The 14117-nt window shown below is 37.9% G+C and overlaps 1 protein-coding gene across 1 annotated transcript in view; it reads right to left on the bottom strand.

The window, feature by feature from the left end:
• myo16 (myosin XVI) overlaps window positions 1-14117 on the bottom strand; it is a 144731-nt gene that overhangs the window by 70753 nt on the left and 59861 nt on the right. The window contains exons 6-11 of the mRNA XM_037687029.1: window positions 11027-11151; window positions 10725-10850; window positions 6959-7034; window positions 2945-3095; window positions 2673-2823; window positions 2402-2512 (exon numbers count right to left, since the gene is read on the bottom strand). Of these exons, the coding sequence (XP_037542957.1) occupies window positions 2402-2512; window positions 2673-2823; window positions 2945-3095; window positions 6959-7034; window positions 10725-10850; window positions 11027-11151 (740 nt within the window). The remainder of the gene's footprint in view (window positions 1-2401; window positions 2513-2672; window positions 2824-2944; window positions 3096-6958; window positions 7035-10724; window positions 10851-11026; window positions 11152-14117) is intronic.

Genomic DNA, 14117 nt, shown 5'->3' with positions numbered 1-14117 from the left:
TTTTTTTTTTTTTTTTTTACTTTTGATGCAATTTTTGTGGTTGTAGTGAACATTGATTTTCTTTAGTGGCTTCATTTTAAATTGTAGTTGTTTCAAACAAAAAATGACCAAAATGTTCTGTTGTATCGACCACATCAGAGTTAATTAACATTAAGCCCAAACTGTGTGTTATATAGCCGTAACAGCTGCATTTTATTATTTATTTCCTGAACCTCTTCCAAATCCACTTCCTGGACTAAGTTTTCGTTATTTTGAGTTTCAACAGTCTCCGTTTTTCTCCTTTTACACCTCGTGTACTTTTTCTTTTATTGACAGTCCCTGACGTTAGTCTCCCACTGTGGGTAGCCCTACTGTCTATCAGCCATCTGGGTTCCTGTAATAACAGACTATTACTGCCTTTCCACAGAGAACAGTGGTCACAAATTACACTAATTGCACAATTCCACATTGATCTAGTTCCTGTCCTCATAGAAACCCATCTCCATAGTGTAAGACCTTTGAAAAAAAAGAACTGGAAAACATATGGGTTATAAAATGGGCCAGTTGCTGGAGATGAAGGCGTTTCACTTGAGGATATAATTATGGATTTGTCGATCAAAACTGTATTGATTTTGCCATTTTCACCAGTGTAAGTATTTTTGTCTGTGTTTGTGTGCGTGTGTTTGTTGGGGGTTGGGGTGGGTGTGGTGTTAATTGATGTACGTAAGTATTTGGTCAGCAAAATAAAACAGCAGAGATTCATCCAGTGAACACAAGTTGATGCTTAGACTGATCTATGTATGGTCGTCTATTTTAAATTTGCTGTTAAAAAACGAAACTAACAAAAATAATAAATTATATATATATATAAAGCTTTGTGCTCTTTACATTGAATGTATTTCTATTTTTATTTATAAAAAAAACATTTATGATATTTAAGATTACAATATTATAACTTCCTAATTATTCACACAAAAATTGGTATTCACACTAAATTTATGATGCAATAAAATTTTGTCCAAAATATACACCTTTACCAGAGAAGAACTCTTTCAGGTAAAATGTATCCATCTTATTCCTGGGGGCTCTACTGTAAAAATGATTATGGGTACAACTTCCTGTCAGACACAGGAAGTAGCAGTTAGCACTGGCTAATTATGGTAGTGGAGCAAAAGCAATTTGAAAATAATTTGCATTCATTTTAGCTGCTTTAGTTTTGTTCACATTTATTTAACAACCATAAAATAAAGTTTACTAAAATCTCCTTGCAGAGCTCAGGTTCCTGTTGTGTTCGCAGCTGCATGAACAACCAGACCAAACTGAATCACTGGCTACAACAACAGTGTTTTGAACACAGACCCAAAACCAAAAGAGTGTTCCTGTGAAAAGAGGTATGTTTTCCATCTCCTACCTACAGATGAGGAATTAAGAAGAATGTGGCTGAAAAATGTGAACTTGAAGAGACCACCCAAAACGTTGTTTGTGTGCTCATTTCACTTTGTTGACAAACGGCCGACGGACGAAAACACAAATCTTTGTGGCTGGACTACAATAAACCACCGGAGAATGGAAGCCGGATCCTCAGAAGGATTGAAAACAGTGACAAGAATATCAGGAATGATTTCAAGTAACTGGAGGACACAGATTTATAGTATCTGTTCATATTCAGTATTATGATTTTCTCTGTAATGAACCCAAGCTCAGTAATTGAGGACTTTAAGGCTTTGGCTGGGCTCTATGTCTGCTTTAAGGTAAATGAAACTGTGTTCCACCTCTTTTAACAAAACACGACCAACCTTATTACTGTGTAGATACTAATACACCTCAGAACTTTTCAGGTTGTTCATCGCTTCACTGTCGGAAGCAACTGAGTCAATGAAGTAGCTAAATATGCTAGTAGATGTAATCTGCAGCCACTTCTTCAGGTCGTCCTCCATCGCTCGTCCTCAGCAGGCAGCAGTATGATTATATTGTCCTGACTGAGCTCTGACAGGTGGTGTTCCTGCATGTTTGAATTAAACCCTCAATGCTTGGAGAAACTACACTTCATACTGGTCACACATATACAAACACTGGTTTCGGTCCACGCCGGAAGTCACTCTCATAATTCACTCAAGGCACTATGGGGCCTAGGAATAAGGTGGATATCGTAAAACTGTAAGTAAAACCTTTTGATGCACGGTGTAATTTTGACTTTTTAATACACTAAATGTATTAATGCTGAATGAAAACCAGCACTTGTGGGAATAAAGAACATACAATCCAAACATTCTCTAAGCAGCACTCCAATACAAATAAACTGAAATGTTGCAGTTTTGCCGAGAATAGAATGTCTTTGATATTCCTCTGAGGTTTTTGTTTTCTCCAGCTTTAGTTGCATGTTTGATGCGAGAAGTTTGTGGTGAAAAGAACATTGTCTTACATAGATCTGGTCGTTGCCAAAGCGTTTCTGCATCTCGTAGAGCAGGCTGCTGTCAGTCAGCTCGCTGAGGGATGCAAGGTCATCATTGGGAGCTGGAGGCATCAGTTTCACCTGAGGAAATGCATTTAATTAGATTTGAACAATGAGAGAAAGGTGTCCACCTATCTTTAGGGTTAGTGTATATTATTGCAATGGAGTGAAACTCTTTTCAAACTGGCAAAATAAAGCAATCTAGGGAAGTTAACAAAAAAGAGACCTCAAGAAAATGTACCTGCTCTAGTTTACTGGGTCCAGAGCTCAAGGGGCTATCTAGGCCATTATCCTGAGACGGCTGGCGACAGAGTGTTCCACCTGTCTCTCTGAACATGGCACATTTCTCCAACAGACTGTCCCGCTTAGAGATGGAAAGACCCAGAGGGTTCCTGTATGACAGCATGAATAGTTAACAAGATGAAAGTGGTAAAACAAACTGATTTGATGATTCACTAAAATATGCAATTTACTATACTGAGTACATGAGTGTTTATGAAATATTTAACCCACAGGTTCTTGAGAGGCGTGCTGACATCATGAGAACCACCATCATAGCGTTGGTCGGTAGAAGGAAGAGGAGTGGAGGGGTCCTTCAGCCTCTGCAGCCAGCTGTCCTCTGCATTCAGAAGCATTTCTGCTATAGGCTCAGTCACTGCAATATCTGATGAAAAACGTCAAAAATATGAGCTTTTATTTTGATACAAACACAAGTATCAAAAGTAACTTTCTTGAAAAATCGAATGGGGTTGTTTCATTACTTTTCAATGCTCTAAAAATCCAAGTTACCATTAACTGCTAAAAGCCTGCAACCAAAACTTAAGTTACCGACAACGAGGCTTTGTCGATTGCCATTAAACCCCCATGTGACTAACCTGTATGAATAAAGGTTGAATGAATGTTTTGAACTTTATCAATGCTCTTTTGACGTTTGAATAAAATTACATTGTTGCTGTTGTGTTAAAAAATCTCCACATAAGCACACTTTGTGTGTGTTAACACCATCACTCCAGATTCACCATGTTCACCAACAATTTGGCTGTGCAGTGTGAAGCACTGAAGTCACAAGATAGTGTGTTAAATTAACAATTGGCAGGTGCAGAAAAGACTATAGTAAAAAGATAAGAGTGTGGTAACACTGTAAGCCATAGATTTTGATTCTCTAAAAACCACCAGTACATTTTCTTATCTTGTTGTCATTCTAGTCTCTTTTACTACCCATGTGGATGAGCCTTCACTTGAGAAGAATGGGAATCTAATTGTGGATCAATCCACAGAGCAGCACAGAAAGGAGGAGTTAAAATCCCTGAATTGGTAATGAGGTCTAAGAGGGCTTGAGGGAGGGGAATGGCTTCATCCTGTCTTTTTATTTCTGTGTAACAGACAGTACCCCTGACACCCATCTCTTGTTCTCTCTTCATTCCATCATTTGGCTGCTAAGGGAGAAGTGTGGTGCTCCAAGTAAAAAAAAAAAAAGGATTGTTTCAGTGTCTAACAGCTTGTCTCACATCTTTCCTGGGTTCGTATGCAAGAACAGGGTTGAATAAGACCAGAGTGAGCCAGTCAGAGGCTGGATTAAACTTTCAGTAAATGATGAGAGGCAGCTGTGATTTGTAGATCCAAAGCCTCAGTATATGACTAGACCTGTCACAATAACAAATTTTGCTGGGCGATTAATTGCCTCAGAAATTATTGCGATAAATGATAATATTGTTTGAAAATTGAAAACAATTAGTAATTATTGTCAAATTTAAGAATAAATGTTGTTTAATTTGTTTTGAGTATAGTACCTTTTATTGCCCACCAGATGGCATTATAAAACTGTTTGAGCTGAAGGATGGATAGTGAGGGAGTGAGCAACGTGTCTCTTTAAGAAAAATGGGAGGGAGGCCCCTTGACGTGACATGGGCCGTCTCTCTTTCCGTGTTTTGGGTTCTCAAAATGGCAGATACTCGGTGTGGTTTGAGCTCTTTAGCATAGCATTTGTCACACAAAGCTTTTAATAAAAAATCAGCAAACAAGTTCTCAGCTTCTTTTTGCAGATAAAAACAACTTTTTACACAAAGGCACGGGTTTTAACCGTGAATTTTGCAGCTTCGACAAGACGGTGTTTTTTCGAGGTCGGCCTTTTAGCTTAGATCGTGGCTTAGCTTCTCAGCTTAGCTGCTTTTAACAATCCAAAAACACAATTTTAGAAAGTTAAAACAGATTTTAAAGAGAAAAGACGAAGGGAGGGGTCAATGAAGAGCACCAGAGTTGACATTTTTGTCATCCAGTGTCTTCAGTAGAAAGAGAGAGACACGAAGAAACGATAAAGTTGATAAATGAAAATGAGGTTGATAATTTTCATTTATCGTGCAATTAATTGATTTATTGTTTATCACGACAGGCCTATATATGACAATTTTTGTCTCTACAGCATCACAAAATATTCACTGATTCAATCTTGTGTGTGTGTTTGTGTAATTATGGGGCTCAAATCCTGACAGCAAACCGATTTCAGAGGTGATAAGTTAAAAACAAATACCAAAGTATGGTCCCTATTTATATGAAGTTATTGTGAAAGTTAAGGATTAGTTCTAGGGTCAGTCAATCAGCTGTGTTGATTTAGGGGTAGAAGAAGAAAAAAGGGGAGACATTTTTACATACAGTATTCAATTTTGATTGCTCTGTTCTACAGGGTTCACCACAAGAAGCTAATTCACAAAGACAATTTAACAATATTTTTGTTTGCTAGATGTCCTTCTTGAAACAACCTGGACTCAAACCTGCAGTCTCGGGATTACAAGACCGCGGCGTTGACGACCGAGCCACCGCAGCCTCAGAAGAAGGAGGAGAAAGTGTCATGGTAATGGAGACTTCATTGGGGCATGAAACAAAGTTTGTGTGTATGTTTGAGGAAATTTGAAATGTTTCTTATACTTATAGTTTGATAATTTTTATTTCAACAGAACAAAAAATACATGTATATTAAAATGCACCATCACCCCTAGGCCCTGAGTATATCACAAAAACATAACTACAGTAAAATATTTGATAATTACAACTGGGTGAGTCCTGCATAAACTCTTGAAAAATTGTCTTCTGAGACATGTGACAAGTTAAAATTTCAAAATATTAGTGAATTTACTGTCATAAAATGCTGTTGATTCAGCTTGATTAATTGCCTGTATTTCTTTTTTGCTTTTAGCTGGAACATTGATAGACTCTATTTCCTGAGTATTAAGACTGCAAACTTCCATCCATCCATTTTCTTTACCCATTTATTCCATTTTGGGTCACGGGGGTCGCTGGTGCCCATGTCCAGCAATCACTGTGCGAGGGGCGGGGTACACCCTGGACGGGTCGCAAGTCCATCACAGGGCCACACAGAGACAAACGAGACAAACAACCATTCACTCTCTCACTCACACCTAGGGACAATTTAGAGTTACCAATCAGCCTAACATGCATGTTTTTGGGCTGTGGGAGGAAACCGGAGCACCCGGAGAAAACCCACGCATGCACGGAGAGAACATGCAAACTCCACCCAGAAGGCCCCTGGACCGGGGTTTGAACCAGGGACCTGCTCGCTGAGAGGCAGCAGCTCTACCAGTTGCGCCACCGTGCTGCCGAATGCAAACTTATCTCACATATTTATTTTAAAGCATATTTAAAAAATCCAATTTGAACAATAAACGATTAGTGGGGGCATGTTCTTTCTTTATTTGTTTGAGTTGTTTCGTTGGTGTGTCTTCTTTGTGCAGTGGGACTGCACGCACAACAAGAAGCACTGAAGCCCCGACAGCTGGTGGTCACCATCTTGAATGTGAAATTCAATTTGTGAATATTCACAGTTTATTAGAATAATGTTAGGCTGATTGGTAACAATAAATTGTCATTAGGTGTGAGTGAGAGAATGAATGGTTGTCTCGTTTGTCTCTGTGTGATGGACTGGAGACCTGTCCAGGGTGTCCCCCACCTCTCGCAGAGTGACTGCTGGACATCAGTGACTCCACAAAGGAAGAAGCGGGTAAAGATAATAGATAAATAGATGGATGGTGTGGTGTTGTCAGCCAGAGTGCAAATAAAACTGAATAAAGTTTAGGACCTTACAAACATTTATCACTAAAGCAGAAACAGAAATAGCTTACAGTGCCTTGTTCTCCACAGTCAAATTATTTTTTTCTTTTTGTGTTACAGCACATGGAGAGCAAATATCATAGCAGTAAAAAAAAAACATGATAAAAATGAGAAGAATTTAAGATAAATTGATAGCTTTGCATCAAAAGTGGGCATATATTCAATAGATGATCGATCTGCCTGCATCTGTAAATCATAATGTCTTTATATTTTCCTGAGGTCTGTCTGCTGCCAGTTCAAGCAGGAGCAGATGTCTTCAACACATAATTTGATTTGTTTTTTTGGTTTTTTGCTTCATCATTTTTTCTTCTTCCCAAGGCCATTTTCACTCTTCCAGCTGCAGTTTTTTGTTTTGTTTTGTGCGTACATGCTCATTTGTGTAAATGTGTGCAGTAAATGTTTTACCAGACGGCTTATCTTGGTTGCAGTTCAGCGAGGTTGGGTTCGCCCCATGCCTTAGAAGCTTGCTAACAATGCTTGTCTGTAAGAAAAGGGAGACAGATATTTCACAGTAACAAAGTAAATCCTTGAAAATAACTTGGAAGCAAAATATCATGTACAGAAATGTTTCACCCTCTTAAATGTCATTGCAGCTATAATGAAGTGTAGACACACATGATCCACTAAGCATCTCATACATGCAGAGAATATGTCACACGTGGCATTAAAATGAAGTCTCTGACCTAAAAATAATAATCCAAGAATACTTTAGTAATGAGTCTTCCTTCCTTGTCGTGGCAGCAGAACACAATAGTTGTCAACCATTATATTTGATAACACTTAAAGACTTTCACTTTTGCCCTTTATTGTTTCATCTTTGTTTTATAAATGGGGAGTGGTGGCACAGAGGTTAGAGAAGGTGAGCCTTTAACCAGGAGGTCGCAGGTTTGAATTCCACAATCCTACAAATATTCTTATGATAAAGGTGAAGCACTCACATCTGCTTCAACCATCATGTGTGCAATTGTGGGCCCTTGACCCCCCAGCTGCTCTCTGGGTACCTTAGACGACAGCTCCCTGCTCCACATGTGAAACCACAGTGAATGAATGTTCCCATTAAGGATTAACAGAGTATAATAGACTAATAACCTAAAAAAAAAGACTGACCCACAATGCATGTCTTTAAAACACAATTCATGTCGTTTTCCTCTCAGTAGCCCCCGTTTTAATTTACCATTTTAACAATTTGCCTTTCAGTCCCACTTCTACTCAGCGGGCTATAACTGTGTCAAACCTAAAAAATGTAATGTACCACCTTATGATTATTAATATATTTTTATAGAGCTGAATTTTCATTGTCTCGCTATTGCATACTGTCAGTTTTAAACACACATAATGCATCCAGTTTAACAACAAACAATGCCACACATGTAATAACAGCAATATGCTGTCAATCATTATAGGTACGATGCAAACAGCAACAATCCACATGTGCATGCTTGAGCTAAATAACTATCCAATAGAACTTTGTCTCAGGTAATCAAACCAAACCAATTATTTGTTTAATTTATATATGAGAAAATTATCAAATCCTTTAACAGAATTACATTTAAATAATAATAAAATACTAGAATTCCTTGAAATAATACATATTGCATGCAAAAACAAAAACAAAAAGGATAATTTGTTAAAAATGATGGAGCTCAAAGGTTAAATCCTGAAATTCACATGTGGTGTCACAAGTTTAGCACAATTAGTTAGTGCTCATTTTGCACTGGGAATATCTCTGGGCTAATCCCACGTCAAAATGATCTTAATATCTGTAAAACAGAATCCATTTGTTCTGTTTGTTTTCATAAGTTGATTAGGTATTGTAGCCATGTTTTACCACGCGACTACAAAAGTCATTCAGTTATAGAGTTACAAAGAATGAATCTTATGAGAAATATTGTTAACAGACTGCGCACACACCGTAGTTACATTATTGTCCACAGTTTAAGGTGGAGGCCACATAATAAAACAACTATTCAAATGTGTTTTAAATTTAATTATTGAGGTATAATTTGTCACTTGCTGCACATGTTGATTTTCTTTTGATTACTAAATAACCAACATTTATTTTCATTAACAGCTGAACACGTATTTCTTTTTAAAAATGTTTTTATTATTATTATTTTTCATCGAAGCGCAGCAGTAAGATATCAACGATGTGCACAGAAAGTGACTCAGCACATTCTCTGGACTGGCTCTGACATACAGTAAGCCAGCAGCTGCTCTGTTATGAAGTTACAACATGCCTTCTGCCCATGAAGCCTTTCAGCAAAACCAACTCTAGCACGCTGGAGGCACGTACAAATCTGAACACTTTGGCAGGTCAAGTTTCAGAGACGCACTGGAAAAAAAGCAACATTTTATAATTTAGGCTCAGACGTAGCTAAATTTGACGACATATTTTACATGTAGCGCCTAATTTTAAGATTAACATAAAAGTTTCTCTTAAAAATAAAACTTAAACTCTCTTCACTGCCTAATTGCCACAGCGCCAGTAATGACTAAATAAATTAATCTCATTCAAGCAAGGTGGCATTTTAATACTCTTTAATTTTTTTTCTGACATTTCATCATAAAACTATGGACAACTTTAGTCCCTCTAGAACTTTTAAAGCCCCTGATTCAAAGCAGGGAATGCTCTGAAGCACTGCCAGGCTTATCATAAGCACAAGGTGAGGAAGCTTAATTAGCTGCATAATAAGGTCATACATCCTCTTAAAGGGTCATATTAGTGTGCATGGCTCACTGTATAAGGGGGGCTTTGAGTTTATTGTACCAGCTGGGGCTATATTTGCCAGCAAGCATTTCCTAGAAAATATTTTTGACTTATGACAGCAAAATAGAAGTTATTTATGTGGGTGAACACATCAAAATAACATCTTGGTCAGTCTCTGTGATGCTGAGAGTCTAGCTATAAAAAGGGAAATGTTCAAAAAGCCCAGAGAGTGGTTTGTATTCAAGAAGCAATAACAAATGGGAAAGAAAGAGCAGACAACTGGAGTGCTTTAGCACTGCAATGAAAAACCTAATCAATTCTGCAAGCCTCCAGACTGCCACTGCTACGTCAAATACACTGACACACAAAGACACACACAGAGAAAGTGCAAGAATGAGGACAAACAACAAGGTTCAAATCCATTTTATGGGCCTGCAGTCAGGATATGAACATGCAGATGTACTGATGGAGAACCTAAGAATAAGTCAAATTGATTGTTTAAAAAAATATATAACAAGAAAGAAATATATTTATAGATGTAAAGAAAAGTGCAGAAATGTGGTGGGCAAGAAGAGTAAAAGACACTTTAAAACAAACTTGTGTAAGGACATAGATATTACCAACATGCATTCTGGACAGGTAGACCTGCGAAGTAGTATGATTTCAGCTAACTCAACTTTAATTTTATTTATTTATTTTCTTCTTTTGGCTGCTCCCTTCTTCAGGGGTCGCCACAGCGAACTAACTTGCACAAAGATTTGGCCGTTGTTTTTACGCTAGATGACCTTCCTGACACAACCACAGACCACCGAGCTCCCACAGCTCTCTGTGTGGAGCAGAGAGCTGCTGTCTAGGGCTCCCGGAGGAGCAGATGGTGGGGGTTAAGGGCCTTGCTCAAGGGCCCAGAGTGGGGGCGATTGAAGAGGCAGGTGTGGGCGTTTCACCTTTCCCACCTACATTTTGATGTTGTCGGTCCAGGGAGTTGAACCAGTGACCTTCTGATCACAAGCCTTCTCTAACCTCTGCTCCACCACGCCCCAATCAAACAGAACAAAAGGGCAACAATAAATCAAAAATTAAAAAAGATAATTAAAAAAAACAATTTGGTTCAGTAAACACCAAGTATACAATTAAATGTGTATAGCTGGAAATCTTTAAAAAATTAATCTGTTTTCATCTTGTTCTAAACATGTATCTGTATCTCTACCCCCCTGCTAAAAATTATTAAAAAACTACTTATCAAAAATAATATAGTAGATGATATAAAGTCTGACACTGTGCCAGCAGTTTGATTGTTTTTATTTCCTTTTCAGTAGATCTAAAAAGCAGAATTTTTCAGATGGGTGGAGACAAAGAAGATTATCGGCAACAACCGCATTGGGATAGTATAGATTAGCTTGGCAAGTTTAAATGAGTTTACTATTTGATGAACCTCCAGACATTCCAGTGTAAATTGTAAGTGACCTGTCCATATTTAGCAGCCAGATGAAGTGGGGTCCAAAAGTTGATGTCAGCAGGATGAGGGTTCGCTCCGTTCTCCAGTAGCACAGACACCACCTCTCTGTAACCACTGGCACAAGCAATGTGGAGCTTCACACAGAGGAGAACAAAAAGGAAGATGGATTAGAAATAAAATGAAGAAAAAAAAAACATATGCAAAATCTGATAGAATAAAAACTGAAAGAAAAAATAATGTTTATTATTGGAGTTTTTTTTTCTTCCCAGGAACAAAAGTCAATTTATTGCACTCATATGACTTTTCTTACCAAAGTAACTCCATCACCATTGGTCTGGTTAAGACTTCCCCCTGATGCTACAAACAGTTTAACGTCAGAGAGCATGGTGGTGGCTCTTTGTGTCTTCATGGTGTGCATGGAGGCAACATCCACACCTAAAGAAAACAAACACAAAGCTCTCATTCAAAGCTGTAGGTGCAATGATTAAAGACAAATTAAAGGTTTTCTTTTACATTTTTTTGTCAAGAATTTAGGAAAAATAATTTAGTAATAATCTAATTACCTATTTTTTTTTTTTTTTTTAGTAAAACATTTTTAAATGAGTTAAAAAAAATCAAAAATATTACTGGCTTTTAACAAAATATAGGTAATAACACATGAAAAAACATATGCTTGCAATTACATAGTGTCCTTTCCAGAACTAAATTTAATCAAGTTACATTTCATATTGGTGTTTTGTTAACAACTGGTGTATATAATAAAACTATGATGAAGCTAGCTGTGTGTTACATTGGAAAACAAACCCCCAAACAGTTTTCCTTCTAATTCTTGTGTAGAAATATACCTCGTTGAAATAACATTGTTATTTACCATTTGTTGTGTTTTGGTGAATTCCTTGTTTTCATATGTTCTTATTAGTTTTATCATTTTTTTTCCATCTTCCTTTTATTTCTATACATTGTATAATTGTGTTTTTTCACCAAATTATGTTACCAGTATTGCTAGTTTTGTATGTACGCACTCTAACTTTAGAATGTTATGCTTTTTTAAATCTGCTTTGTCCTTTTATTGGCAACTTATATTTTTAAAGTGCTATTTCAATAAAATTAAGTTAAGCAAATCAAGTAAATGTCTAAAAGTAAGGGTATATACTATTAGCACAAAGATCATGTTCCTTACCAGAACAGTTAAAAGCCACTAGAATTTGTCCAAGGCTGATGCAAACAAACCAAGGTGCAGTTTCAGTCAACTGAGATCAAATAGCATCTCCATAATTACATGCACCCAACTTTAGCTGCTGTAATAACACTGATTGATTCCCAATAAGTCTATTTATCATTCTGATAGGCTCTTGAACATTAACTAATGGGACTTTTCGAAACCAATACACAGAATCATTGAATCAATATGTTTGTCTTTGTAAACAAATGGTAGTTTCATGGTTTAGACTCTGGAGGTATTTGAGACAAATAAATACAAGTGTTACAACACCAGGAATGAGTGTTTGTAGTTTTCACAGTTTGCACAGAGTCTGCATGAAAAATAAGGGTGAATCCCCTTTGATCCTTTCCCATTCCTTTTCATCTATACACTGACATTTTATTTCACGAGAAGGGGATGATGTGCTAATCCTTGTTTGATGTAAAGTGAAAGCAAAGGGACAGGGCTTTCTAGCCTTAGGAGCTAATGCTAATGCTATTTAGTGTCTTGGGAACATACACAAACCTCACAATTTTGTTTTATTCTTCATGCAAACATATTTTTATGGTGTACAAACATTGTACTGTTTAGTGTATTCTGATGAATTATATTCACTATGAATATAATTGTCAGTTTTTCTTAATACAAATAAACACGTCAAAATTCAAAAAGTACATTATTTCCTTATTAAAAGTATTTTGTCACAGCAGCCAGTGTATTGTTTAGTTCAATGCATGCTGATTACATTTGGTATTCTTGTCATATATTCTTTAGAAGTAATACAACTGATAAACTTAGCATAATTTTTTTCTTGGTAAAATATCTTATCCCTCCAGCATTTCCTGGGTCTTCCCCGGGGCCTCCTACTAGTGGGACATGCCTGGAAAACCTCTAAAGGGAGGTGTCCATGTGGCATCTTAATCAGATGCCTGAACCAACTCAACTGACTCCTTTCAATGTGTAGGAGCAGCAGCTCTACTCCGAGCTGCCCACGGAGGATGGAGATTCTCACCCTATCTCTAAGGCAACCCTATGAAGGAAGCCCATTCCATCTGTTTGTATCTGGGATCTCGTCATCCCTCGTTATGATCCAAATCTCACAACCATAAGTGAGGGTTGGAACAAAGACAGACCAGTGAAACAAAAACTTTACCTTTCGACTCAGTCTTTTTCCACTTTGACAGAGCAAAACAATGTCCTCATTACTGAGGATGAGGCCCCAATCTGTCCATCAGTCTCCATCACTCGTGATCAAGATGCCGAGATACTTAAAACTCCTGCACCTGAGGCAAATGTGTTCATAATCCCTCCCCATACTCTCGCAGCAGCCCCCACAGAATGCCTCGAGGAAGATTACCACAAGCCTTGCAGATCCACAAAACACATATAGACTGGAGAGGCAAACTCCCATGACCCCATTAGAAACTACTCAAAGGTAACAATCTGATCCACTCTTCCACGACCATAATGGAAGCTACACTGTTCCATCCCACCGGAATATGAGGTTCAGCAATTGGTTAGAGCCTCTCTTCCAACACCCTGAGTAAACTTTACCAAGGAGGGCAAGAAGTGTGATCCTATAATAATTGGAACACACTTTCTGGTCCCTCTTTTTAAAAATAGGAACCACCACCCTGGTCCACTACTCCACAGGTGTTGTCCCAGTCCTCCAATGCGACACTCAAGAGACGTGTCAACCATGACAGTCCCACAACATCCAGAGTCTTCAGGATGTCATGGCAAATCCTGTCCACCCCTGGCACCCATCAAGGAGCATTTTGACAACCTAAATGACCTCTGCCATGGTAATAGACTCTCCTCCCCCAAGTCCTCAGACTCTGCCTCCTCAAAGGTGGGCATGGTGGGCATGGCTTTAGGACAGCTCCTTCCACCGTTCAACAACATCCTCAGTCCAGGTCAGCAGTTCCCCTCCCAAACCAAATACAGCCTCAAACTTGTTCCAAATATGTCCAAAATCATTTTCGCACCTTCTATGGGCATTTTGACATCACAAATGTCAAGGAATTTTTAAGAAACTGATGGTATATTGGGTTATTGAAGGAGCATGTCACAATGAAATAAATTCAATGGTATTTTTTTTTTTTTTTTCAAATTAAGAACAATGGGGTAGGTTTAGCACAGGTATTTAGATCAGAGTAATTATGGGAGCCTAAATGACTCAGCAAGCAGATGGAGAATA

Source organism: Nematolebias whitei, chromosome 13, assembly GCF_014905685.2.
Source record: "Nematolebias whitei isolate Nwh7 chromosome 13, NemWhi1, whole genome shotgun sequence".
NCBI classification, from domain to species: Eukaryota; Metazoa; Chordata; class Actinopteri; order Cyprinodontiformes; family Rivulidae; genus Nematolebias; species Nematolebias whitei.
Note: the sequence above shows the minus strand (reverse complement) of the source record. Positions and strands in the feature narration are given on the sequence as shown.